Source organism: Podarcis bocagei (genome assembly GCF_964188305.1).
Source record: "Podarcis bocagei genome assembly, chromosome: 2".
NCBI lineage: Eukaryota > Metazoa > Chordata > Lepidosauria > Squamata > Lacertidae > Podarcis > Podarcis bocagei.
Genome location: NC_138126.1, coordinates 11,801,145 through 11,827,580, shown reverse-complemented (window position 1 = coordinate 11,827,580; position 26,436 = coordinate 11,801,145). Strand labels below are relative to the sequence as shown.

Here is a 26,436-nt window from a genome sequence, read left to right as displayed (position 1 = left end):
AAGGCAGAGGCATATCCACTAGGAATTTTGGATGAAGCTATCCCAAAGGATAAAACTAATATATTCTTATACGTGACAACAGCGGCAAGAATTTTGATTGCCAACTATTGGAAAGAGAATAACATTCCAACAAAAAGAGAATGGTTGGAGAAACTCGGCGAATACTTGGAGCTAGCAAAATTGAGAGATCTAATAAGGAGAAAACCCAAAATTATGGTCATGAAACAGTGGGAGTGTCTAAATGATTACTTACAAAACCAAGGCTCGGCTAACAAAATCTGGCTGTGTTTAGAATAATCTTGTGAGTAACATAAAAAAATATAAAGTGAGATATTAAGGAGGCCTAAAAGAAAAACATGAAGAACAGAGGCTATGGTGAATGGATTATAAAAAAACGTGCAGGGCAAATGGTAGAAGTCTTTAAAAAATATTAAAATTAAGATAAATATGGATAAGATGGAATTACATAATTGAACGTAAATACCGATTTGTGTATAGTGAATACTTATCTATTTTTAAAATCTTCATTCTTGACTTTCTTTTTCTTTTCTTTTTCTTTTATATTTCATCTTTCATTTTTTGAGAACATTGCTTTACAGATGTGTAAATAACTATATGCATGTGAAGAGGTAAAATATTTGTATTCTTTATATTTTCTAACTTTCCTTTGGTTACATGTATTTTCTTTATTTCTTTGTATATTTTTTCTATTTTGTATTTAATAAAATTATTACAATTTTTAAAAAAAGACCGACTATGATGTGATCTACCCATTGTCATTGCCAGGAGTTGTTGAGTTTTTAGGGGGGAGGGTTGGCCAAAGTTGTTGACCTTTTGGGGGGGATCTAAAAGGAATACTAAAAGGATCGTGATCGACCTGTTGGACACCCCTGAACGAAGGCAATAGTTGCTCCCAGGAATATAATTGGCCTTGTTGTGTGTGCCAGTAACACAGCCTTCTCTTAATGACACTTGAGTATACTCAGAATATTAGTTTCTGGAGTTTGGGGATCTCTTGCTTTGATATATTAGATAACCTCTGCTCTAGAATCAGATGTTTGCAGAAGTTGAGACAGAACTTCCACAGGTGGACAACCAAATCAATTGATTCATCTAAAGGACATTCAGACCAAAACAAAACAAATTATACACATTGTAAAAGTAAAACCAAACCTCACAAAGGAAATGGTGCTAATTAATTGGGGAGAATTGGGGTGCTACAAGTTCCAAAGAGGTGGCCCTGCTTTTACCTGTGAGGTGCTGCAGGGAGTGAGTCCCACAGTCTCCCCCCTGCAGCCCCTGGAGGGCCATGTCTGAGGTTCCTGCATCTCAGCTTCAAAGAGTGATGCTAATGGAAATGAGCCAGATCCACTTACCTCTGCAAGGTCCTTCTCACATCCTAGAGGGGAAAAGAGAAGGGAATTCACTGCACACCACAGGCCACACTGGGAAGACCCCCTCAGACCCTGGCCCTTGGATGTCAGTCTGACTAGCACAGGCCAAGGTTTTGGGTAGGGATGGTGGAATCAGCCAGTTTTGGTTTCTCACAGCTTTTATTTTCCCAGTCTGAAATTATGAATTTTTCCAATATCAAGTTCTCCACATTTCCACATCAGTTTGCAATTATTGTTTAAAATCCTTATGAAAATCCACCAGCATTTAAGGGAATCTCACATTTATGGATTCAATAGAAGATTTCAACCCATCTCATGTCTTTGATTATAATTTATTAAATCCAGTTTGCATTGCGCAATTCAGACGTAAGTAAGCCTACAGGATAATCCTACCAGGGAACTGTCCCAAATTGTCTTTCATAGAAGTCCCCAATTCTCAAATTCTACTTTCCAACTGGAAATTTTAAAAGCACCTGCAGCATAAAATGCCTCCAAAGTGGTAATAAAACAGCTCAGTGTTTCTTTGGGCTCATCCACACTTCTGCTTTTCCTGTGCCCAGAAAACACGGGTCCAAATGGTTTTGCCTTTGCCCTGCCGCTTTCCCTCAGGAGAAACCTGCTCCTTGGTGCAACATCAAAACAAATGTCAATGCAGAGAAAACCAAGCTGATGTTTGCTCTAATTCAGCAGTAAACAGTGGGTTTTCCTGGAGGAAAGGGGTGGGACAAGCAGCAGTCTGGATGAGTCCCTCTGTTTTGCTCTTGGGCTGATCTGTATCCATTGTGAAGGGGATCAACCCAGAAGTTGTGGAGGGAACGGGAAGAGAAGCTTGGTCAATAGACTGGCTTATGTCAGAAGGAGGCCAGAATGCATCCTTAGCGAAGCCCAGCACAGGGCAGGAAGGCAGCATTGCCAAGACGGAAGGTATTCGGTGACAAATCATCAGCAAAGAGCAGAAGATCATCTCCCGTTCCATCAAGAACACAGAAGAAACTCTAGTCTGCATTCAGGTGAGTTCAGCTTCCCAGGTCTCTTGGGTCTTCCTGTCCATTACAAACCTGACTAGAGGCTCCATTGACTCAGCCCCTGCACTCTTTGCATACATGAAAGGGGCAGCCTTTTCCTGGAGCCTTGGGCTGTTCCTGCCACCATCTTACCTGCAGGAGTTCACTTGCTGGCTGCTGACTTTTCTCTTCCATCTCCTGGATGATCCTCTCCAGAGAGGAGAGTTTCCTGGAGAGTCTGGCCAGCTGCTCATCCCTTCTCCCTGCAATCTCCTTCTCCACCTCTTCCACATCATTCAGCAGACGTTTTTCTTGTTCTTCCAGGAACTGGCGCAGTTCTCTGAACTTCTCCACAGCCTTCAGCCTCTCCATTTCTGTTAATTTCTGCAAGAAAATAGGAGGTCTGAGTGTGGAAGGTGCTCAGCCTTCAAAACATCAGGAAGAGAACTGTGAGAATTCCACAGGGAGGACACTTCCGATTTATCATAGACATGAAACCTCCAGTGGCTAAAGAAGTAAACATTTAATCTGTTAGCTGTTTCTGTAGTAATCCATAGCTGTTTCTGTTGACTTTTATTTCACAGAGAGGTACAGCCTAAAGCAAGGAGCTCCTTTTCTAGCCATGGATGTTCCCTGCATGTTTTGGGGCATGGCATAACCAGAGTTCATCCATGGACATAAAACATCCCTCAGTTTAGACTGGGGCCATTTAGGTGTAGGAAGGCAACAGAAACAGGAGGAGGAGCAGGACAAAGTGCAGAGTTCATCCTCATAGCTCCCCTGTTTTCTTTAAAGGTTCAAAATGGCCCGAGTTTCCTAAAAATGAACAAGAGCAACGTTTAGAAAGACAATTCTGTAGTAATATTTATGGTAAATCAGGATCTGGATTGAATTGCTTCCACCCTTTCAGCTCACAAGTCCTCAGGCTTCTCCTTGACTGCTATTCACATAATAAATGACAAGGGGAAACAAACTCAATTTAGCGGCATTCAAAGGGGAACAAATATTTTCAAGGTTGACCAAGCCAGGTAATATTCACACAAAAAATGTATTTATGAGGGTAAAATACAGATCAGAATATTTATACAAGGAGGTAGCTACAATAACATCTGATTCATTTTCAGAATAATAAATTAATAAACAGACTGATATAGAAAAAGGAGAAATGGGGAGAAGCTGAAATGGGCAGATTTCCCCATCCCTCCTCAGTCCTGACTCAACTCTTCAAGTGCTTGTTCCCTCACTAGTAACAAGAGAGACACTTACAAGGAGGTCTTTGCTTTCCTTGTCCAGGGCTGCTTGATGGGCCAGAATTTCCTCTCTCTCTTTCCTCAGAATCTCCAGGCGGAGACAGATCTCTCCCTAAAGAGAAAAGGGAAAACTCAGGTTTGATTGAGACACACAGAGAGGAGGTGAATAGTACGCTGGCTTCTTGCGCCCACTGGCCTTCCTATAATAGCAAAGTAGTTTACTGGAGGAAATAAAAGTCCAGAGGTTTTCAACCTGTTTGGGTCTTGGCTCCCTGGACCAGCTACCTTTTTTCTGTGCCAGCCCTGTGGGGCTCAGGGACCCAGTTAGGTCACCCCTTGCTTACAGACTTCCATCTAGTCTTTGCAGATGCTTCTCAGGGATATCAAGGGAGATCCCTTTGTCCCCCTGGCAGAGAGAAAGACTTAAACTCCCTCCTCCCTGTCATCCCACGACCCCTCAGGCTCCCCCTTGGCTGCTTCTAACGTAATAAACAACTACCAATTCATGCCATGCCTACTTTGGACCTGAGAATTAAAAAGAAAACCTCCCAAGAAGAATCCACAGCTATTTCTCCCCCTCAAGATCCAGGGATCTCCTACCTTGTACTCCTCGGAAGCCTCCTCTAGAGGAATCACTTCGTGACGTTTGTGCTCCTTGGACCTCTCACAAACCACGCAGATGAGGGCTTCATCCTCCTTGCAGAAGAACTTCAGGGGCTCCTGGTGATCCTCGCAGACTCCTCCTTTCCCTCCTTCCTCCTTTTCCTCTTGAAGGCTGAGAGTCTTCGCTATTTCTACCACATTAGCCAGTTGCCGGTTGGGGATGAGGCTCCTTCTCTGGACTCTTTTTCTGCACTGAGGGCAGGAAGCCTCTGCCTCCGATTCCCCCCAGCACTGGATCAAGCAGGATCGGCAGAAGTTGTGCCCACACTCTGGGTTGGTCACTGGATCCTTGAAGTAATCCAGGCAGATGGAGCAAGTGGCTTCATCACGGAGATTCTCGACGGGATGCCCAGATGCAGCCATGGCTCCTTCATGCAAAAGACCTGAGTTAAGTTTCACTTACTCTCTTTTCAGCTACTGGGAGTTTCCTTTCCTGGAAATGACTCAGTGACCACGTGATCTTTACGTTTTTTAAAAAATATGTCTCCAGGTCTTTGCAGTTGCTGAATATTTTCTCAAGTAGCAGCGAATGCCGATTCCCAATTTTGATTGCTTCCAATGCTTTTCATTACACCTCCACACAAGCCCACACATACCTAGTAAGTTGTGGTATTCAAAGTTGTGGTATTCAGACTACAATTCCCATCATCCCTGGCCAACACATCTGCAGGCATGGCTGGGAAGGCCCTTTGCCTGGAGACCCAGCTGCCAGTCAGTGGAGGCAATATTGGCCTCGATGGACCAATGAGGTGGCCTGGCAGAAGCCACCATCTGTGGTGCGGCAGACAAGTTATGGAGCTCCTTCCCTAGATAGGAATGCCTGGTGCAATCTTGGCTATTATTATTCATCCATATTACTACACAGTGTGAAGTCTTCCTATATTCTGGATAAAGTGTGGTCCCTTGCAATGGCTGGAAAACCTGGAGGAAGAGAGGATTAGATAAAATTCCTGGAGGATAAGACTTTGGGTGGTTATATGTCTCCCTCTGTGGTTTGAAGCAGGAATCCTCCTGAATAGCGGTTGCTGGAGACTCTAGAAGGGGAGGGGATCTTGTTCCCAGGTCCTGCTTAGGGGTTTCCCACACGCATAATGCTTTAAAAAAAATAATAATTCACCATCACCTGCAGGTAAAAGGAGAGAGATCAAGACAGAGAAATCCCACCGAGGGGAAGTCTTTCCTTGGGGAAATATCCCTAAGGAACTTTTCTTTGTTAGCTGAGATTCCCGATCAAAGGTGTTATGTACTGAGGTTCTCACCCTGGGCCAGCAGGGGGATACTGTAGATAGTTTTCACTCAGGTCCACGTCAGTTATTTTAGGCGGGAAACCCTGAGTTGTTGTTGCTACAATGTTGACAGCTGGCTGCCTATGAAAGCAGGCCGGCTGAGCTGTTTGCTGTTCAGTTCTGTCCAGCTTACAAATAAAGAGCTGCTCTGGAGAAATCGCTGTGTCGTCTGCTATGTTCGCCCACAACTTAACACTGGCGACGAGGATGGGATTGATGGACATCAGAGCACAGCCAGATGCAGCCACCCTCTGAGCAGAGCTGAATCACTGAGCTGAATCACTGAGCGAAATCACTGAACAGAACCAATTCAGAGCTGACTGTTCTGGCTAGAGCACGGTGTTCCATCCATCCCCCTTCACGCCGGCATCGGAATCATGGCTTCACTTGTGCCTCTACCGCCGTTTGCGCCAGCCTCTGAATCATGGGACTCCTACCTCGCTCGGTTCGACTGCTACCTCCAAGCCAACGAGCTGACTCAAGTATCACAGGAGCGTAAGCAGGGCCTATTCCTCAGCCTCTGTGGGCCTGAGGTGTTTGAGACGGCCTGAGCATTGGTTGCGCCTGAAGCAGTCCAGGCAATCCAAGAGAAGCTCCGCAACCACTACGCACCAAAGCCGTCCAAGATTGCTGCCCACCATGCGTTCTACCACTGGAACCAGGCAGAGGGGGAGTCAATCAACAACTACACCACCACCCTGCGACAGGCTGCAATGCACTGCGAGTTCCGAGACTTAGACGATGCCCTGATGGATTGAATCGTCTGCGGGGTCCGGGACATCCATCTGCAACGGCGTCTCCTCGCCAAGCCAGACCTCACGCTACAGAAAACCATTGAGGAGGCTGTGGCCCAGGAGATCCGCAAGTCCAGCAGCCTGCGTCTTGCTAGGAAGCCAGTTCCAGTGCATCACGAAGAGGCCAGCAGTGATGAGGCATCCTCCAGTGAAGACGATGACGTGCACCAGACAAAGCGGGAGCGCAGGAAGCTCCAACAGAAGTCCAAGGGCCAACCGGAATGTGCTGGCTGCGGAGGCGACCATTCCCGTGCCAAGTGTCGATTCAGAGACGCCATCTGTAGGAAGTGTTCCAGAAGTGGCCACATTGCTAAGGTCTGCCGATCGGCTCCGTCTGACACCCCCCCTTCACCGATTCGCAAGTCCAAGTCTTCACTCCAGTCTGCCAAGGAAAGCTGTTTCGCTCTCACCAACTGCCGCTGCCCGTCTGGAACCACGATTGGCCAAACCGACTCGCCTACGCGACGCAAGCTGAACGTCACGGTGCTCATTGAAGGAGCTCCATGTGACATGGAGATCGACACCGGGTCTGCCCTGTCCATCATGTCTTGGAGCACCACCAAAAGACTGGTACCCAGAGTGTCCAAAAGGCAACTTGACTCTCACCGCTTACACCTGAGAGACTACCAGGGAAACGACATTCCCGTGGTAGGCGCTGGCCGGTTCCGGATTGCCTTCAAGGATTTTTCGGGCCTGCTCTGACTGGTGGTGGTTGAAGGTCAGCGGCCAAGCCTCCTAGGGCTAGACTGGTTTGATGCCCTCGGCCTGGAAGTCACCGGCATCAACTGCATCTCTAATGCAGAGACTGAGGGTCTGGTCAAAGACTTTGCCGAGGTTTTTGACGGCACTTTGGGGCAATATACAGGTACGCCTATCTCCTTTAGCCTTGATCCACAAGTCGCCCCCATCAAGCTAAAGCCACGCCGGGTTCCCTTTGCTCTCAAGGCTAAGGTGGATGAACAACTGGACAAGCTGATCGCCCAAGGAGTTTTGGAGCCGGTTGACCACGCCAAGTGGGAAACCCCCATCGTCACGCCTGTCAAGCCAGACGGGTCGGTGAGAATCTGCGCTGACTACAAGTGCACGATCAACAAGGCACTTCAGCAGCACGCTTATCCGGTTCCTGTTGTCCAACACCTGCTGCATTCCCTGGGTGAGGGTAAGGTCTTCGCTAAGCTGGACCTTGCCCAAGCTTATCAACAACTGCCCGTCGATGATGCCACTGCTGAAGCCCAGACGATCGTCACCCACCGAGGGGCATTCCGTTGCCGCCGGTTGCAGTTTGGGGTGAGTGTGGCTCCTGGCATCTTCCAAAGCCTTATGGAGCGTCTCCTGCAAGGGCTTCCAGGCGTGGTACCATATTTTGGTGACATCTTGGTGTCACACCAGCAGCTGTTCGAGCGCCTCCGTACCGTGCTGACCAGGTTCCAAGAGGCCAGGCTCAAGGTAAAGAGGGAGAAGTGCCAGATCGCTGTTCCACAGGTGGAGTTCCTGGGCTATATTATCAACGCCTCCGGGCTTCACCCGGCCACATCCAAGATCCGCGCTATCCAGCAGGCCCACATCCCAAAGAACAAGACGGAGTTGCAGGCGTTCCTGGGGCTGCTGAACTTTTATAACATGTTCCTGCCCCACAAAGCCACGGTGGCTGAGCCTCTTCACCGACTCCTCAGCACAAAGACACCTTGGTCCTGGGGTCATCGGGAGACAGCGGCCTTCAACGCGGTCAAGGCTCTCCTTTCATTGGACAGTGTGCTGGTACAGTACAGTGAAGCCAGGCCGCTGGTCCTTGCCTGCGACACCTCACCTTTTGGCATCGGCGCTGTCCTTAGTCACCGTTTTCCAGATGGAAGAGAAGCACTGCTCGCCTACTTTTCCAGGACGCTATCTCCAACGGAACGGAATTACAGCCAGCTCGACAAGGAGGCATTGGCACTTGTGGCTGGAGTGAAGAGGTTCCATGAATACCTCTATGGCAGGACTTTTGACCTCATCACTGACCACAAGCCGCTCCTGGGCCTCCTCGCCGGTGATCGTCCAACTCCACCGGTCCTCTCGCCGCGCATGCTGCGATGCCTGGAAGCGAAAGGAAAGTCCAATGCTGTAAATAAAAATATTGCATAGGAACCTGGAATGTAAGAACCATGAACCTGGGTAAGTTGGATGTGGTCAAAAATGAGATGGCAAGAATAAATATTGACATCCTGGGCATCAGCGAACTAAAATGGACGGAAATGGGCGAATTCAGCCCAGATGACCATCATATCTACTGCTGTGGGCAAGAAACCTGTAAAAGAAATGGAGTGGCCCTCATAGTCAACAAAAGAGTGGCGAAAGCTGTATTGGGATGCAATCTCAAAAATGATAGAATGATTTTGATATGATACGAATCCAAGGCAGACCTTTTAACATCACAGTAATCCAAGTTTATATACCAACTACTGGTGGTGAAGAAACTGAAATTGACCAATTCTATGAAGACTTACAACACCTTATAGAAATGACACCAAAGAAGGATGTTCTTCTCATTATAGGGGATTGGAATGCTAAAGTAGGGAGTCAAGAGATAAAAGGAACAACTGGCAAGTTTGGCCTTGGAGTTCAAAATGAAGCAGGGCAAAGAGAACAAGCTGGTCATCACAAACACTCTTTTCCAATAACACAAGAGACAACTCTACACATGGACATCACCAGATGGGCAGCATCGAAATAAGGTTGATTATATTCTCTGCAGCCAAAGTTGGAGAAGCTCTATACAGTCAGCAAAAACAAGACCTGGAGCTGACTGGCTCAGATCACCAGCTCCTTATAGCAAATGTGACTCATTCTCCTTATACGTAGCAGCCATTTTCTCTCACTGTTCTCTGTAAGATTTCAGTCAGAGTCAGTATGTAATCTCAGTCAAACTGTTTGGAACAATGTTGTTTATGAAGAAGTTTACAGTCATACCTTGGGTTAAATGTGCTTCAGGTTGAGCGCTTTTGGGTTGCGCTCCACAGCGACCCGGAAGTAACGGTACGCATTACTTCCAGGTTTCGTCACTCGCGCATTCGCTGACAGTCAAAATGACATCTCACGCATGCATGGAAGTGGCGAACCGTGACCTGTGCACACACAGACGTGCAGTTACGCGTTGTGTTCACTTCAGGATGCGAACGGGGCTTCGGAACGGATCCAGTTCGCATCCTGAGGTACCACTGTATTTTAAATCAGTAAAGCTCTAATTCTTTCACTTAACAAGTCTGCATTATTAACTTACGCTGCGTGTCAGGACTAAGGGTATGAGTCTAATGCCTACTGATTGATTTCATGTAATATGTAATTTATTTATTTTGATCCCATTATAAAATTACTTTAGAAAAATATTCATCTTTATTATTTCGTAGGCCTATATTATGATTTACTAGTGCAATTCCCTATTACCCCCACTTGCTACTATAATACTATATATACCGGTAAATATTTAATTATATTAAGTATTTTACTTACAGTTTCTAAAATGTCAACCAGAAGTTACAAAAGTGGAGACCAAAAGAGGAAGGAGAAGCAGAAAGCTGAAGAAGACCTTAGCAAATGACCAAAATTAGATAGACAGATAAGGGGCCTGAGGAAGCCAAAGCCTATACCACAGCGAGTCGTCCCATTCCTGATACAGAACCTGGTACATCTAGTTCTATAGAATCTGCTTCAATGACTGAAGCAAGAAATATTCAGATTGACCAACCAGAGAGTAGTACAAGTGCAGAAGATTCAACATCAAAATACAAACAGAATGGTGTTGGGCTATGGGGTGATTTAAGCAAAGATGACATTGTATACTGGGCAGAAAAAAGTCTGTCAGAGTGTCAGCACTCAGATGGTTTATTTCAGGGGTCTGCAACCTTTAAGACAAAGAGAGCCACTTGGACCCGTTTCCGAAGGCAAAAAAAACCTGGGAGCCGCAAAACCATTGTGACATTTAAAACAAATATATCTCCGGAGCCGCAATCTGACAGCGGGCGGGAAGGTGATGTCGGGACGGTGCGTGACTAACGCACGCACCACCCCCATGCGACGTCACAGCCAGTACAGCGCCCGCCACAGTGGGGAGTGTTGGGGCGCACAATGCGCCTCCTCCCCTCGCTAGTATCCGCCCCGGAGCCGCGGCAAAGGTGTAAAAGAGCCACATGCGGCTCCAGAGCCATGGGTTGCAGACCCCTGGTTTATTTGAAAAGTCAAAGAGGTCTTTTGCAAACCAAGATAAATAATTTTCAAAGAGCTTGTTCTATCCCAAACAACTAATGGAGAAAAATACTGCAGAGAATGGTTAGTAAGGTCACCAGAAACTGGCTTTGTGTGCAAGCTCTTTTCAAATTCTTCCACACCATTATCATCAGATGGATTTTCTGATTGGCACAACACCTATTTAGTTCCAAGTCATGAAAACTCTGAAAACCATAGAACAGTTTCAGTAGCATATCTTACAAGAAGAAAACGTGGCTCAACAATTGACTGTCAACTAGCAGAACAGATACATAATGAACGGCAGCACTGGAAACATGTTCTTGAATGAGTTGTTGCAGGCATAAGAACTCTGGCAGAGCATGGTTTACCTTCAGAGGAGATGAGGAAAGATTTGGTTCTCCCCACAATGGGAATTGCATTGGATTACTTGAACTCACTGGAAGGACAGATCCTGAAGCTGAGGCTCCAATACTTTTGCCACATCATGAGAAGCCTCCCTGGAAAAGACCCTGATGTTGGGAAAGATGGAGGGCACAAGGAGAAGGGGACGACAGAGGACGAGATGGTTGGAGAGTGTTGTCGAAGCTACCAACATGAGTTTGACCAAACTGCGGAGGCAGTGGAAGACAGGAGTGTAGGGATGATCGCGGAGTGGGGAGTGGGGTCCGGAGGGAGCACACTCCCCGCCCGCAGGCAGCCTCAGATCACCAGCTCCTTATAGCAAATGTGACTCATTCTCCTTATACGTAGCAGCCATTTTCTCTCACTGTTCTCTGTAAGATTTCAGTCAGAGTCAGTATGTAATCTCAGTCAAACTGTTTGGAACAATGTTGTTTATGAAGAAGTTTACAGTCATACCTTGGGTTAAATGTGCTTCAGGTTGAGCGCTTTTGGGTTGCGCTCCACAGCGACCCGGAAGTAACGGTACGCATTACTTCCAGGTTTCGTCACTCGCGCATTCGCTGACAGTCAAAATGACATCTCACGCATGCATGGAAGTGGCGAACCGTGACCTGTGCACACACAGACGTGCAGTTACGCGTTGTGTTCACTTCAGGATGCGAACGGGGCTTCGGAACGGATCCAGTTCGCATCCTGAGGTACCACTGTATTTTAAATCAGTAAAGCTCTAATTCTTTCACTTAACAAGTCTGCATTATTAACTTACGCTGCGTGTCAGGACTAAGGGTATGAGTCTAATGCCTACTGATTGATTTCATGTAATATGTAATTTATTTATTTTGATCCCATTATAAAATTACTTTAGAAAAATATTCATCTTTATTATTTCGTAGGCCTATATTATGATTTACTAGTGCAATTCCCTATTACCCCCACTTGCTACTATAATACTATATATACCGGTAAATATTTAATTATATTAAGTATTTTACTTACAGTTTCTAAAATGTCAACCAGAAGTTACAAAAGTGGAGACCAAAAGAGGAAGGAGAAGCAGAAAGCTGAAGAAGACCTTAGCAAATGACCAAAATTAGATAGACAGATAAGGGGCCTGAGGAAGCCAAAGCCTATACCACAGCGAGTCGTCCCATTCCTGATACAGAACCTGGTACATCTAGTTCTATAGAATCTGCTTCAATGACTGAAGCAAGAAATATTCAGATTGACCAACCAGAGAGTAGTACAAGTGCAGAAGATTCAACATCAAAATACAAACAGAATGGTGTTGGGCTATGGGGTGATTTAAGCAAAGATGACATTGTATACTGGGCAGAAAAAAGTCTGTCAGAGTGTCAGCACTCAGATGGTTTATTTCAGGGGTCTGCAACCTTTAAGACAAAGAGAGCCACTTGGACCCGTTTCCGAAGGCAAAAAAACCCTGGGAGCCGCAAAACCATTGTGACATTTAAAACAAATATATCTCCGGAGCCGCAATCTGACAGCGGGCGGGAAGGTGATGTCGGGACGGTGTGTGACTAACGCACGCACCACCCCCATGCGACGTCACAGCCAGTACAGCGCCCGCCACAGTGGGGAGTGTTGGGGCGCACAATGCGCCTCCTCCCCTCGCTAGTATCCGCCCCGGAGCCGCGGCAAAGGTGTAAAAGAGCCACATGCGGCTCCAGAGCCATGGGTTGCAGACCCCTGGTTTATTTGAAAAGTCAAAGAGGTCTTTTGCAAACCAAGATAAATAATTTTCAAAGAGCTTGTTCTATCCCAAACAACTAATGGAGAAAAATACTGCAGAGAATGGTTAGTAAGGTCACCAGAAACTGGCTTTGTGTGCAAGCTCTTTTCAAATTCTTCCACACCATTATCATCAGATGGATTTTCTGATTGGCACAACACCTATTTAGTTCCAAGTCATGAAAACTCTGAAAACCATAGAACAGTTTCAGTAGCATATCTTACAAGAAGAAAACGTGGCTCAACAATTGACTGTCAACTAGCAGAACAGATACATAATGAACGGCAGCACTGGAAACATGTTCTTGAATGAGTTGTTGCAGGCATAAGAACTCTGGCAGAGCATGGTTTACCTTCAGAGGAGATGAGGAAAGATTTGGTTCTCCCCACAATGGGAATTACATTGGATTACTTGAACTCACTGGAAGGACAGATCCTGAAGCTGAGGCTCCAATACTTTTGCCACATCATGAGAAGCCTCCCTGGAAAAGACCCTGATGTTGGGAAAGATGGAGGGCACAAGGAGAAGGGGACGACAGAGGACGAGATGGTTGGAGAGTGTTGTCGAAGCTACCAACATGAGTTTGACCAAACTGCGGAGGCAGTGGAAGACAGGAGTGTAGGGATGATCGCGGAGTGGGGAGTGGGGTCCGGAGGGAGCACACTCCCCGCCCGCAGGCAGCCTCAGCCTGCCTGCACATGTGACCTTGGGGTGCGGAGCACACGCACCCCTCACAGACAAAGCCACGGTTGTCTGAACATCGTTGTGTCTGTCTAACCTTTTGCGGTCTCAGTAGTCTACGGTGTCCTGTCTATAACCTTTGTCTCTGAGTCCTTTTGTCTCCTTCGTCATACACTGTGCAAGGGGAAAATGACGCGGTGGAAACAGGTGCCAAAAGAATTTTGTACCACCCCATGATCTCGGGACCGGAAGATGTGTAAAGGTCACAGCCCAAAATGTATTTGCCTGGTTTGCATATTTGTCTCAATAAAAGGAGGCTCCACAGGGCTGGCCGGCAGCTCGCTTTCAGCTCACCTGTGCGGAGCTCACCTGCATTATCAACTCCTGCCTCATGTCCCTCACTTCATCTGGCGCCCAACGTGGGGCTGGTTTTACTCACTTCGCTCGGCAAGAGCTACAGACGCGTCCCTGCATCCTTTACAGGATCCCGGTGAGTATCGGAAGGAAGGAACGTGAGTATGGGGAGTTCCCTTTCTGCGCAACAGCTGAAACATCGCAACGAGTTGCAGTGCCTGCTTTTAAAGGCAAAGCACCGCTGTTTGTGTGCAGACTTAAAAGTAATTCATACCCAATGTCCGTGGTACCCTGAGGCTGGTTCCTTTAGGCTCCAGGATTGGGAACAAATAGGACAGACCCTGCAGTCAGAGCCCAAAGCCCAAGTGCGAGTCCTGCAGGTTTGGCATTTCTGCCGAGATGCCATTCAGCATTTCGCTCAAATTCAGCATTCTGCTGTTATTCGGCATTTTGCTCCCATAGAAAGAAAGGCTTTGCTTTTGGTTGTTAGGCCACCATCCACAGAAGTTCAGCCTGTACTTTCTCTTATCAATCCTCCATCTCTTCTTTCCACCCTGCCAAGGTTGTTGGTGACAACGCCGCTGAACCTGGTTTTTAAGAAGCCGGCGTCTGAGAAGCCAGTTTCTGAGGCTTCTCAGCAATCCCCTCTCTTATCTCAGCCCAATCTTTCCTGTGACACCTCATTTCAGCCCTCAAGTCTGCCTGACTTGGCAGGCATAGCAGTGCCTCCTGAGTTGGTAAGGGCTCAGAAGGCAAACATCTCTGCTGTCCGGCAAATGGTTAAGGAGGCAAAAGCATCTTCTCACCTAACTGTGGAAGAGATTGCTGACCTAAACATGCTGTGTCCAGTTACATGGGCACCAGATGGTCAGGGCCAACAGGTTAGCTTTTGGGACCCTCTGCCTTATTCTGTTATCAGAGAGGTGGAAAAAAGCTGATAATGAAATGGATTTGACCAGTACCTATCTACGTGGACTGGAGGAGGGTGAGTCCTCAAATTTTGCCTTGATTCCTTATGATTGGAAAGCCCTGATGAAAGTCGCTGTGAATCTGGAGACGCAATTGCCCCAGGAACATTTTCCTGTGATTTCTACATGCGCCCTACATGCCTTTCAAGCTCATAAAAGTAGTGCGCTTACAGGTGCTTTGCGTCACTCCAGGAACAGCCAGTAATCGGGTCACCCTCTGACCCAGGACCAAAAAAGGGGGGAGATGTTTTCCTGCTCTAAGAGCCCCACAGCCAGTAACAGCTTTGAAAAACCTGCCACCAACGGCAATGCGGGGCTGTATTTAATTATGCAGGAAGACACTATTTTCCATCTACCCAGGGAGGTTCATCTCATTCCCATTCAGGTCCTGGGGCTCCTTTCCCCTTGGAACTGTGGGTTTTAATCCTCCACGGGTCCCACACAGTCTCTGCAAAAGGGACAACTGATTCTGTCTACATAGGCATTCTCAGAACACAAGCGTGGCCACAGACTCTGCTAAAGGGAGTCTGCTGCACAGCTACTTCTTTTCCTGTGCTTGCAGCTGCAGACACTCACCGAGAAGCGGGGTTTCCAGCCCTTCCGGCTTCTTCCTTAGTTGCGTTCAAACCTTGAAATCAATCTCTGATTTTTGTCTCAGCGTTGCCTTTAAAGTGGCTGACGCAAGAGCCTATTTGGATGGACCAATGGCCAATCTCAGGGCAAAAATTAAATGCGTTATTTGCCCTGGTATCAGATCAACTTGAAGTTCTGACTAGGTCCTGGAATCTGCTCCTGCTTGCCCAATTAGAATTTCCCAAACCTTTATAAGTTACCCCTGCACAATTTCAGCCTCTGAGATGCAAAAGCCCCTTCAGATGGTATTTCCATAACTGCTAGCCATTGAACATGTTTAGCTGAACTAAATTTGATCCTTTTCTAGCAAACCATATAAAAGAATTTGGAAATGGAGGATCAGGTGTCACACCCTACCTTTCTAAAACAATATGTGATGAATTTTTCCAAATGATGGCCTTTAAAGTAAGAGGATCAATTTTAGAGGATTTAAAAACTGAAGGGTACTTTATCCGTCCTGTCCCATGTTGATCAGCTCACTGTTATTGTACGGTATGTCTCACCAGATGATGGGCTCCCTAATGAACATTTTCTAACCTTCCTAGAGATGGGTAGCCTGTTAGGATTTTTGCTCTATGTTTGCAATCATGGGATTGTTGTCTATCACATAACGGTGTATGTTTTCATTCCACAGTGTGGGAAGTGACGGAGACAGGATGTTTTGTACTACTGTGTTCCATGATGATCTTGGTTTAGTGATTGTAACATTGTGACTGGTCTGTATCATTTAGCTGCATGTTCCTTTCTGGGGCTCTAAATGGGGTCTTATTCTGAGTGTGACTTTTGGATGTGAATACAGTGGTACCTCGGGTTAAGTACTTAATTCGTTCCGGAGGTCCATGCTTAACCTGAAACTGTTCTTAACCTGAAGCACCACTTTAGCTAATGGGGCCTCCCGCTGCCGCCGCGCGATTTCTGTTCTCATCCTGAAGCAAAGTTCTTAACCCAAGGTATTATTTCTGGGTTAGCAGAGTCTGTAACCTGAAGCCTATGTAACCCAAGTTACCACTGTATATGAACTTGTCGGACTCCTTATTAGTTCCTTTTCACCTAACATAGGAATTAATTGGGATTTCAGAAAGTTAAACAAATAGTATAAAGAAGGCCATGAGCATTACTTCAAAAATGGGGAAGAGCTGCGACTCAGGGAGACAGAGTTTGCTTGGCATGGAAAAGCTTCCAGCTTCAATCCCTTGCATCTCCCATTTCAGACTGGGAAAGGTGCCGGTCTGAAATCCAGGAGAGCCACAGCCACTCAGTGTAGACACTGCAGAGAAGATGATACACACACACACACACGCCAGTGCATGGCATCTCCAAGTTTCACTTTCTGTTCCCACAGTTCAGGGAGGCTGGAGCTGAGAGATGTTGTGTTGCGTTTGAGAGGCCTGCTCCTTCCTGATTTGTTATCTGGCTGCCTCAAGAAACCAGCTGTTGTTGTTGTTAATTCAAGAAAGTTCCCTATCGAGGCTTCCTGCCCCAGGAGGGGACAAACAAACTGCCCACCCCCTGCTCTGGTCCCCATGATAAAGGCAGGGAGGCAGAGACACATTATCTCCGCATTGCAGATCCTCATAGCAGTAGAAGTTGTGGCCCTCCAAGAAAGCTGAATGTTGGGAGATCTAGGACAGATAAAAGCATTTCGTTGTGCAACACATAATTGAACTATGGAACTCACTGCCACTGGAGGCAGAGATATAAACCAACTTAAAATCATGGAATTGCAGAGTTGGAAGGGACCACAAGGGTCACCTAGTCCAGATCTTTGCAATGCAGGAATCTCTTGCCCAACATGGTGCTCAAGCCAGTGACCCTTAGATTAAGATGATCGTGCTCCACCCATTGAGCTGGGGAGAAGACAAGGGGACAAATTCATGGAGCACTAGGCTGTGACTGGTTCTTAAGCACAATAGCTCTGCTCTGCCTCCACAGTTCAGAAGCAGCAGGCTTCTAAATCTCAGACGCTAGAAACTGCCGGGGGGAGGGGGGAGAGGGAAAGGCTGCTTTTGCTCTCTGGTCCTGCTTGGAGGTTTTCCACAGGCGTCTGGGTGGCCCCTCTTGGGCGCTGGACCAAATGGGACACTTTTTGTGTCCTTCCACGGGGTGAATGGAGGCTCACAGGGAACCTATGACGACACACAAAGGAGACCAACATCATGTAGGGGGTGGAGGAAGGGGAGACAGCCCTTAGGCAGATGGGGGAGGAGGTGTATTTATTCTGACATCTGCCACCACCCCGTGGGAAACGCAGGAAAAGGAGAGCAGGCTGCAGCGGTCAGTAGTCAGAGGCCCTGATAGTGGAGCCAGAGAGAGTCCTGCCTGATCTTTGAGAGGGGTCAATTTCATAGGTGAAATATACTCAGAGTCGCAAAGTGATTTCATGCTCTTTATTCAACTCATAGGGGTGAGGAGGAATGAATGAAAGTCCCCTCACAGTATCTGCTTTATATACATTATTTACACAATGGGCTGCACATGATTGGCTAATTCCGGAATTCTACTGTAAGCCAATCAGGTTGTGGATTCACTTCTATCTGGAGCAGGATTGGGTGGTTCCTGCCAACCAATCATACTGCTGCATTGTTCTAGGACCAATCAGACTGCTGCATTCTGAATCCTATTGTTCTAGGACTAATCAGACTGCTGCAATTTGGATCCTATTGTTCTAGGACCAATCAGACTGCTTCAGTTTGGATCCTATTGTTCTCAGTACATAACACCCCTCCCCTCTAAGTTCCAGTCCTGCCCGGGAGGTCGCATTCATAGTCCTCAAGGTATGCCGGCGGCCTACGTGTGCGTTGCGGCCTGGGGTGTTCCCTGGTCCGGGCTCCAGGTTCTGGCTCGTGTTCCAAGGATGCTGGCTGTGATGGCGCTGTTTGGTCTGGTGCAACTGGCTCGCTCAGTCGTGGTTCTGGTTCCGGTGTCCTTTCGGCCTCACGGGTCCTCTCTGTATTTACTGATTCTGCCTCTCCTGCTGGCCCCTCCTGCTCTATGGGCCTCACTGCCCCGCTGTTCCCTTGGGACTCCTCTGACCTTTCCTCCTCCTGGTTTTCTCCTGGGAATCGTCGCCATATCTGGTCGCAGTGGCGGCGCCAGCATTGCCCCCCATCCGTTAGCACCTCGTACGACACTGGGCCAGTGACCCTGGTGACTGTGGCGGGTACCCATGCTGGGCCTGCCCCAAAATTCTTTGCGTACACTGGGTCCTGGGCCTCGAAGGTCTGGGGGTTCCTGCCTTCCCCCACCACTACCTCATCCTGAGCTCTATCGGGGTGAAGGCGGTCCAATCTGATTGCAAGGCGCCGACCCATTAGTAGTTCAGCGGGGCTCCGGCCAGTCGTTGAGCTGGGGGTGCTGTGCTGTGCTAGAAGGAATGTGGCAAGGCGGTACTCCCAGTCCCCTTGCGTCATGCGGCGGAGGGTGTCCTTGGTGGTCCGCACCATGCGTTCTGCTTGGCCATTGGTGGCAGGGTGGAACGGCGCCGAACGGATGTGGCGGATGGCGTTCTGTGCTGTGAAGGTTTGGAATTCTCCTGATGTAAATGCAGTCCCGTTGTCTGAGACGAGAGTGTCAGGGAGCCCATGGGTTGCAAACAGCCTGCGTAGTACCCGGATGGCTGCGGACGTGGAAGTGGACGGTACCAGTGCGACTTCCAGCCATTTGGTGTAGGAGTCCACCACTATGAAGAATGTTTTCCCCTGAAAGGGGCCAGCGAAATCCACATGCAGGCGTGACCATGGTGCTCGGGCGGACTCCCAGGACTGGACTGGGGCCCTTGGGGGATCTGGGCGGGATTCTTGGCAGGCCTGGCAGTGTTTGACCCAGGCCTCTATCTCTCCATCGATCCCCGGCCACCACACATAACTCCTGGCAAGGGCCTTCATTCTTACTACGCCTGGATGTGTCTCGTGTAGGGCTGTGAGGACCCTTTTGCGGAGGGGCTGGGGAACAACGACCCTGCTTCCCCATAACAGGCACCCCTTGTGGGCCGACAGTTCATGTTTGCGGGTTGTGTAGCCAGTGAATTCTGACCCGGGGCTGCTGCTGGGCCATCCCCTCCACACCCAGTCCAGGACCCGGGAGATGACCCTATCTTTCTTGGAATGGTGTGCAACTTCTTGTGCCTGAATGGGGCGGTCGGGAAGCAGCTCCAGGCTCATAACCTCTTGTGCAGGTGCTGGGTCGGGGCCTGTTTCCGGTAGTGGTAGCCTGCTGAGGGCATCCGCATGGCCCATCGCCTTCCCCGGGCGGTGAATCAGTGCATACTGGTAGCTGGCAAGGAAAATTGACCACCTGAGGACGCGAGGAGACAGCACTTGGGGGGTCTGCTTTTCGGGAGCAAACAAGCCAAGCAACGGCTTGTGGTCAGTCACCACGGTGAAGGGCCGCCCGTACAAGAAATCATGGAATTTTTTTACTCCCTTCACGATTGCCAGACCCTCCTTGTCGATTTGCGAGTAGTTCCGCTCGGTTGCGTTGAGTGTCTGGGAAAAGTACGCCACCGGTACCTCTCTTCCATCTGGGAGTTGGTGCCCCAGGACAGCGCCAATGCCATAGGGTGAGGCGTCGCATGCTAGCACCACCGGCAGCCTCTCGTCGAAGTGTGCCAAGACAGAGTTTGAGACAAGCAAGTCCTTGACTGCCTGGAATGCAGCCTCCTGGCGCTGGCCCCACACCCAAGGGGCCCGCTTGTCCAGGAGTCTGTGTAGGGGCTCCGCTACCGCCGCCTTGTGGGGAAGGAAGGAATGGTAAAAGTTCAATAGTCCCAAGAAGGCCTGAAGTTCAGTCTTGCTCTTGGGCGCTGGGGCATCACAAATGGCCCGTACCTTGTCCCCAGTCGGGTGGACCCCTTCTGCGTCCACCATAAATCCCAGAAAGTCCACCTGAGGCACTCCTAGTAGACATTTTTCCCGCTTCACCTTGAGACCTGCCGTCTGGAAACGGTGCAGAACGGTGCGGAGGCGGTCCTCGAACTCCTCTGGTGTGGGCCCGGCAATCAACACATCATCGAAGAAGGGGGTGACGCCAGGAATCCCTTTAAGGAGAGAGTCCATTAGATTCTGGAATATGCCTGGTGCCACGCTGACCCCGAATTGCAGCCGCTTTACCCTGAACGCTCCTCTGTGCGTCACAATCGTCTGTGCCTCTGCTGTGGCCTCATCTACTGGCAGCTGTTGATATGCTTGGGCCAAGTCCAGCTTGCCAAAAATTTTCGACCCAGCCAGGGTGGCAAGGACATGGCTGACCACTGGCACTGGGTATGCGTGGGCCGTGAGGGCCTTGTTTATGGTACATTTGTAGTCTGCGCAGATACGGACCGAACCATTAGGCTTGACGGGAGTGACGATTGGGGTTTCCCAGGGGGCATTAGGCACCGGCTCCAGCACTCCTTGCTCCACAAGTCGGTCCAATTCCTCGTCTATACGGGGTTTCAAGGCGAACGGGACCCGGCGGGCCTTGAGCCTGACCGGTCGTACTGCGGGGTCAAGCTGTAGCGCAATGGGGGGGCCCGTATACTGTCCCAATTTCCCGTCGAAAACCCCTGGAAATTCCTTGCATATGGCGTCCACGTCCACTTGTAAGCTAGTGTGGTTCACCCCAGTGACAGCTAGCCCCAGTGGTCCAAACCATGCCAATCCCAGTAAGCTAATGTAGGGGCCCTTGACCACAAGCAAGTCCAGTTGCCGCGTCCGCCCTCGGTATTGCACCCTGAAGGTCCCCAGCCCCATTGTGGGGACCTTACGTTTCTGGAAGTCCCGTAGGGTGAATGGGGCCGGCCTGAGTTTGGGACCCCCAGTAGGACACAGTTTCCTTAAGGTCCTTGCCGAGATTATGGATAGAGTTGAACCCGTGTCAAGCTCCATGCGGCATGGGGCCCCCTCTATCTGTACCTCTACATAAATTTTCTCTACGTTGGGGTGGGGCAACTGGTATACCTGGCAGTCCGTGAGCTCCGTCGAGTTGCCTTGGTGCGTTGGGCCCCGGGACCTGGGGCTCTTGGGTTGGTCATCTGATGCCTGGTGTCGGGTGAGCCGAGCCCGACACACCCGGGCGATGTGTCCCGATTTTCTGCACTGCCTGCACTCTGCGTTGCGGAAACGGCAGGTCCTCCTCTCGTGACTCTCCCCGCAGCTTGCGCAGTTTCCTCCTTCTCGTCGAGGCAGCTGTGGTCTGTGCGCTGCTTGAGTGCGCTGCTGTACTCGGTGCACCTCCTCCCTGTCGGATCCTGAGTCGTCGGTGAGGTCTTCGTGGTGGACCCTCGGTTGGGATGGCAGGCTCGGCCGTGCCTCTTGCGTCGACCTCTCGGCAGCTTCCGTTGCCAGGGCCTCCTCCAGAGCGACCTGGAACGTTAGGTCCTTCTTAGCGTAGAGGCGTCGTTGCAGCTTCTCATCCTTCAGGCCACCGACGAGGCGGTCACGAAGCATGTTCTCCAGCTCTGAGAAGTTGCAGAACCGGGCGGCTTGGCGGAGAGAGGTCACAAACCCAGTTATGGTTTCCCCAGGGGCTTGTCGCTTTGCGTAGAAGGCATTTCGACGAGCCACCACTGAGGGCTGTGGCGAAAAGTGCCCCTTCAGCTGTTCCATTATTGTTTTGTATGGAACAGTAGCGACGTCTTCAGGCGCAAGTAGAGCCCGGGCAATTTCAAATGTCTCCTCTCCGCAGACGCTGAAGAATATCGCCCTCTTCTTGGCGTCTTCTTCGTCGGTGACCCCTTTGGCTTCTAGGAGGAAGGTGAAACGGGAGGCGTACGCTTCCCAGTCTCCAGATGCTGGGTTGAACGGTGAGAAGCTGCTGTCGGTTGCCATTCTGAGTTCCTTGTGTCCCGGAGCTGAAGCCTGGATACACGGTGCGAGGCAGCGGTGCGGCAGGTGGCGGTGCTGCGGTGCTGTGTGTGGCAGTCAGCTCAGCGGGATCCCATCCTCGTCGCCAGTGAAATATATGGGAGTCGGAACTTAAGAGGTTAAGTTGTTCCCATGATGCCTCAGCATTCTGACGTCAGATTTGGAAGCTGGGAGGAGCTTTCCTGTCTGTTCCCTCTCGGTCGTTGAGAGAGAGAGACGCAGTTCGTAATGGCTGCGAGGAGTCCTGGAATTTTCTGAGAAAATGATGAAATAAAGAGCTGTAAATGGACATTACTGTGCTCTGTGTGTTTGTCGGAAGCAAGTGACAGTTTGCTGCTGTGTTTTACTCTGCTGGGAGTGACGGAGAAGAAGCAGATTGCACCGCTGAGAGGGAAGCGTGCCGGACCGCTGTAAAGAGCTAATTGGAGTATAAATCAATTAGCACGTCAAGGACTAATCAAAACATCTACAGGTTATGGACCCTAAATTACCGCTTGTAAAACTGTCACTGGAGGCTGCCGGAATGTTTGAAGTTTGCGTTCTGTGCTTGTGAAGCTGACCGGGAGCAGAGGCCTGTATTTGAGGCAAGCAGCTAGCTGAAAGACGCAAAGGTTTGCCTGTGCTGAATGCAGCAGAGCTGAGAGCAGCAGGAAACCGTTTCTCCACGGAGCAGGAGCCGGAGGAGCTGGTGTTTTGTGAGTACAGCTTGGGGCCCCTTGGGAGAACGGGAGACCATGGCAGATGGCCAGGAGGTGTTTCAAGCTCCGTTTGAACAGCTTGAAGAGCTCACCACCCAGTCGTGAGAAATCTGGGTCAGAAGGGTGAGAGCCTGGTTTTGGGCAACTGGCTTGTGGGACGTAAGCAAGAAAGAGCCGTCCACAAGCGAAACGGCTGCTGCTGAAAGTGTGGGGCTGGTGGACAGAGATGCAGGAAAGCTGAAATCTGTTTCTCTGGAGGAGAAAATGCAGAGAGAGAAAGCTGTGAGAGCTGAGATCTGCATGTTAAAGGCAGGTGTGCATGCTAAGTTGCAACAGCACCTGGAAAGCGTTGAATCTGCGTGTGAGGCTTGGCGAGTGCTGAAACGTCTGTGTGAAGACTCAGCAGGGGGCCAAGGGCAGATGAAAGCTGAAAGCCTAGAGATGGCTGGAGCCCCTGTTCCTGATGATTTAGCCTCAAGGAGTGCTAGTGAGCAAGTCGGGGGGGGCGAAGAAGAATTCCAAAGGCAAGTTTAAAAAGTTTTCCACTGTACGTGCTGGAGTGGAGCGCCGTTTCAGAGGGGGCGGATCTGGCAAGGAGCGCTTTTCCGGAAGAAGGAGGGCCAGGCCAGCTGGAAGGAGCCCCGGGCAGTATTTTTCCACTGTTCGCCGTTGCCACGTTTGCAATTCTACTGAACATCTGCGTCGAAATTGCCCCCACCGGAGCAGAGAGGCAAGGCAGGATGTTGTCAAGGTCAGTTCCCATGGGAGCCAGTCGGGTTTCCATGGCAACCAGCCTGGGAGAGCAGCCAGGCGTGGGACAGAGGCAGGTGTACGTGACAAACACCAGGAGGAGGAGATTTACCAAATAACAGCCAGTATGGCGCTGTTTGAAAACAGCTGTGAGAAAGGCTCAGAGTTTCGTTTTGTTATTGACTCTGCAGCTAATCGCAACTTGATTCCAGAGACCCCTGCTGTCGAGATGTGGAATTGCAGAGCGGTTCCGGCCGGAAAGACTGTGCTTTTTGCAAATGGACAGAGAAGAAATGTAACTAACGTTGCAAATCTGTTTATGTCTCTTTTACAGGAGGAGTTGGAGTGCTGTATTGTTCCAGGGATACACCACTGTCTTTTGTCTGTACCTTATTTGCTAAAAAAGGGGTTAAAGGTTTGTTTTCAGGATGATGTCTGCACAATCTCCAAAGGAGGGAGGATACTTGCCAAGGTTAAAAAGGGGCAGAATGATCTTTTCATTCTTAAAACGTCTCTGGAGGGTGAGGGGAAGGTTGAGAAAGCACAAGCCCTGTGTGCTAAAATTCCCGCTCATGTGGAATGTGCCCATGTCTGGCATGCAAGGACAGCTCATGGTTCTTTAGAAGAACTACAGACACTACCTGAAGTCGCCAAAGGCTGTCACATCGTAGAATGTGGATGTGCGATAGATTGTGAAGCATGCAGACATGCAAAGATAAAAGGGTGCAGTTACCCAAAGGTGGGTAGGATAGCCGAAAAACCTTTTGAACTGGTTCACATAGATCTGTTGGGTCCCGTAAAGGAACCAAGTCTGGGAGGGTCAAGGTTTCTGCTGACGATGCAGGATAACTTTACGCAGAATACCTGGACTCTTGGGCTCAAATCCAAGGAAGATGCAGCTCAGCTGATCAAAAGGTGGATTGAGGAGGTGGAACCAAGGTTTTCCACCAGAGTGCAAGCAGTCAAAAGTGACAGAGGTGCTCAGTTTATAGGTTCTGCTTTGCAGAAGTTCTTTCGCAAGAAAGGGATACGTCACACAGTGACTTCACCCGATCAGAGGGGGGAGGCAGAGCTCCGATGTCAGGCTCTGGTCCAGACTGCAAAGGTGTTGCTGAAGGATTCTGGGTTGCCACCAAAGTTTTGGCTGGAGGCAATCAGGTATGTGAGCTTCACCTGGAATCGTACCTACAATTCAGTGGTAGGTGACACACCGTTTGGTTTGTTGCATGGCAGGAAACCCCAGATTCATTTTTTGCGCAGGTTTGGTTCGCATGCATCTGTGCCAGTGCCTAAAGTTTTACAGGGGCCAGATGGATCCAAGTTCCGGAAAATGATCTTCTGTGGGTATGAGCCAGCAGCGCGTGCATGGAGGTTTGCGTTCCCATCAGGTGATCAGAGTAAACTGCTGATCAGCAAACACGCTGAGTTCTCTGAACAGGATGAAAAGTCAAAGACTCCTGTCAAGCGTGATGTTCTCTCAGAGTGTCTCTCTGATTCAGAACAGGAAGATTCTGAGGGGGAGGAAGGAGAGGCTGAGTCTGCTGATGACGATCAGGTCACTCACCAAGGCCTGGAGCAGGGTGGGGCATCTCCACAAGGTGTTAAAAGAGAGGTCAAGAGTGAGCCTAGTTCTCCAGTGAGTGTGATGGAGAGGATTCAAAGACGTTTTAAGTCAGAGGGGGAATCCAGAGATGCTGAGGAAACACCTGCTAGTGATGATGAGCCAGGGGAAGCATCTGAGTTTGTGCCCAGGCGATCCAGTCGCACAACGAAGGGTATTCCACCTGAAAGATATCAGGCCACAGGTGCGTGGATAAGTTTCGCACAGTGTGAGTCTGAGAGGTACGTGGATGTTCCACAGGTATTGTCAGAATGTGTGGCAGAGGGGGTATGGGAGTCGGAACTTAAGAGGTTAAGTTGTTCCCATGATGCCTCAGCATTCTGACGTCAGATTTGGAAGCTGGGAGGAGCTTTCCTGTCTGTTCCCTCTCGGTCGTTGAGAGAGAGAGACGCAGTTCGTAATGGCTGCGAGGAGTCCTGGAATTTTCTGAGAAAATGATGAAATAAAGAGCTGTAAATGGACATTACTGTGCTCTGTGTGTTTGTCGGAAGCAAGTGACAGTTTGCTGCTGTGTTTTACTCTGCTGGGAGTGACGGAGAAGAAGCAAATTGCACCGCTGAGAGGGAAGCGTGCCGGACCGCTGTAAAGAGCTAATTGGAGTATAAATCAATTAGCACGTCAAGGACTAATCAAAACATCTACAAAATATACTCAGAGTCGCAAAGTGATTTCATGCTCTTTATTCAGCTCATAGTGGTGAGTTGAATAGGATCCAAACTGCAGCAATCTGATTGGTCCTAGAACAATAGGATCCAAATTGCAGCAGTCTGATTGGTCCTAGAACAATAGGATTCAGAATGCAGCAGTCTGATTAGTCCTAGAACAATGCAGCAGTATGCTTGGTTGGCAGTAACCACCCAATCCTGCTCCAGATAGAAGTGAATCCACAACCTGATTGGCTTACAGTAGAATTCCGGGATTAGCCAATCATGTGCAGCCCATTGTGTAAATAATGTATATAAAGCAGATACTGTGAGGGGACTTTCATTCATTCCTCCTCACCACTATGAGCTGAATAAAGAGCATGAAATCACTTTGCGACTCTGAGTATATTTCAGGAACGTTAATGCATCCACATGTGTTGTTAATGCAACACATTTAACTGGAGGAAATGAGAATGCAGTT

At 49.1% G+C, this 26,436-nt stretch overlaps 1 protein-coding gene across 1 annotated transcript in view; it reads right to left on the bottom strand.

Moving 5' to 3' along the window:
* The window catches only part of LOC308580816 (zinc finger protein RFP-like), a 99,909-nt gene that overhangs the window by 25,293 nt on the left and 48,180 nt on the right, over positions 1–26,436 (bottom strand). Inside the window, exons 2-5 of the mRNA XM_081183009.1 lie at positions 4,249–4,907; positions 3,665–3,760; positions 2,552–2,782; positions 1,377–1,399 (exon numbers count right to left, since the gene is read on the bottom strand). Coding sequence (XP_081039135.1) covers positions 1,377–1,399; positions 2,552–2,782; positions 3,665–3,760; positions 4,249–4,674 — 776 coding nt within the window. The 5' untranslated portion in view covers positions 4,675–4,907. The remainder of the gene's footprint in view (positions 1–1,376; positions 1,400–2,551; positions 2,783–3,664; positions 3,761–4,248; positions 4,908–26,436) is intronic.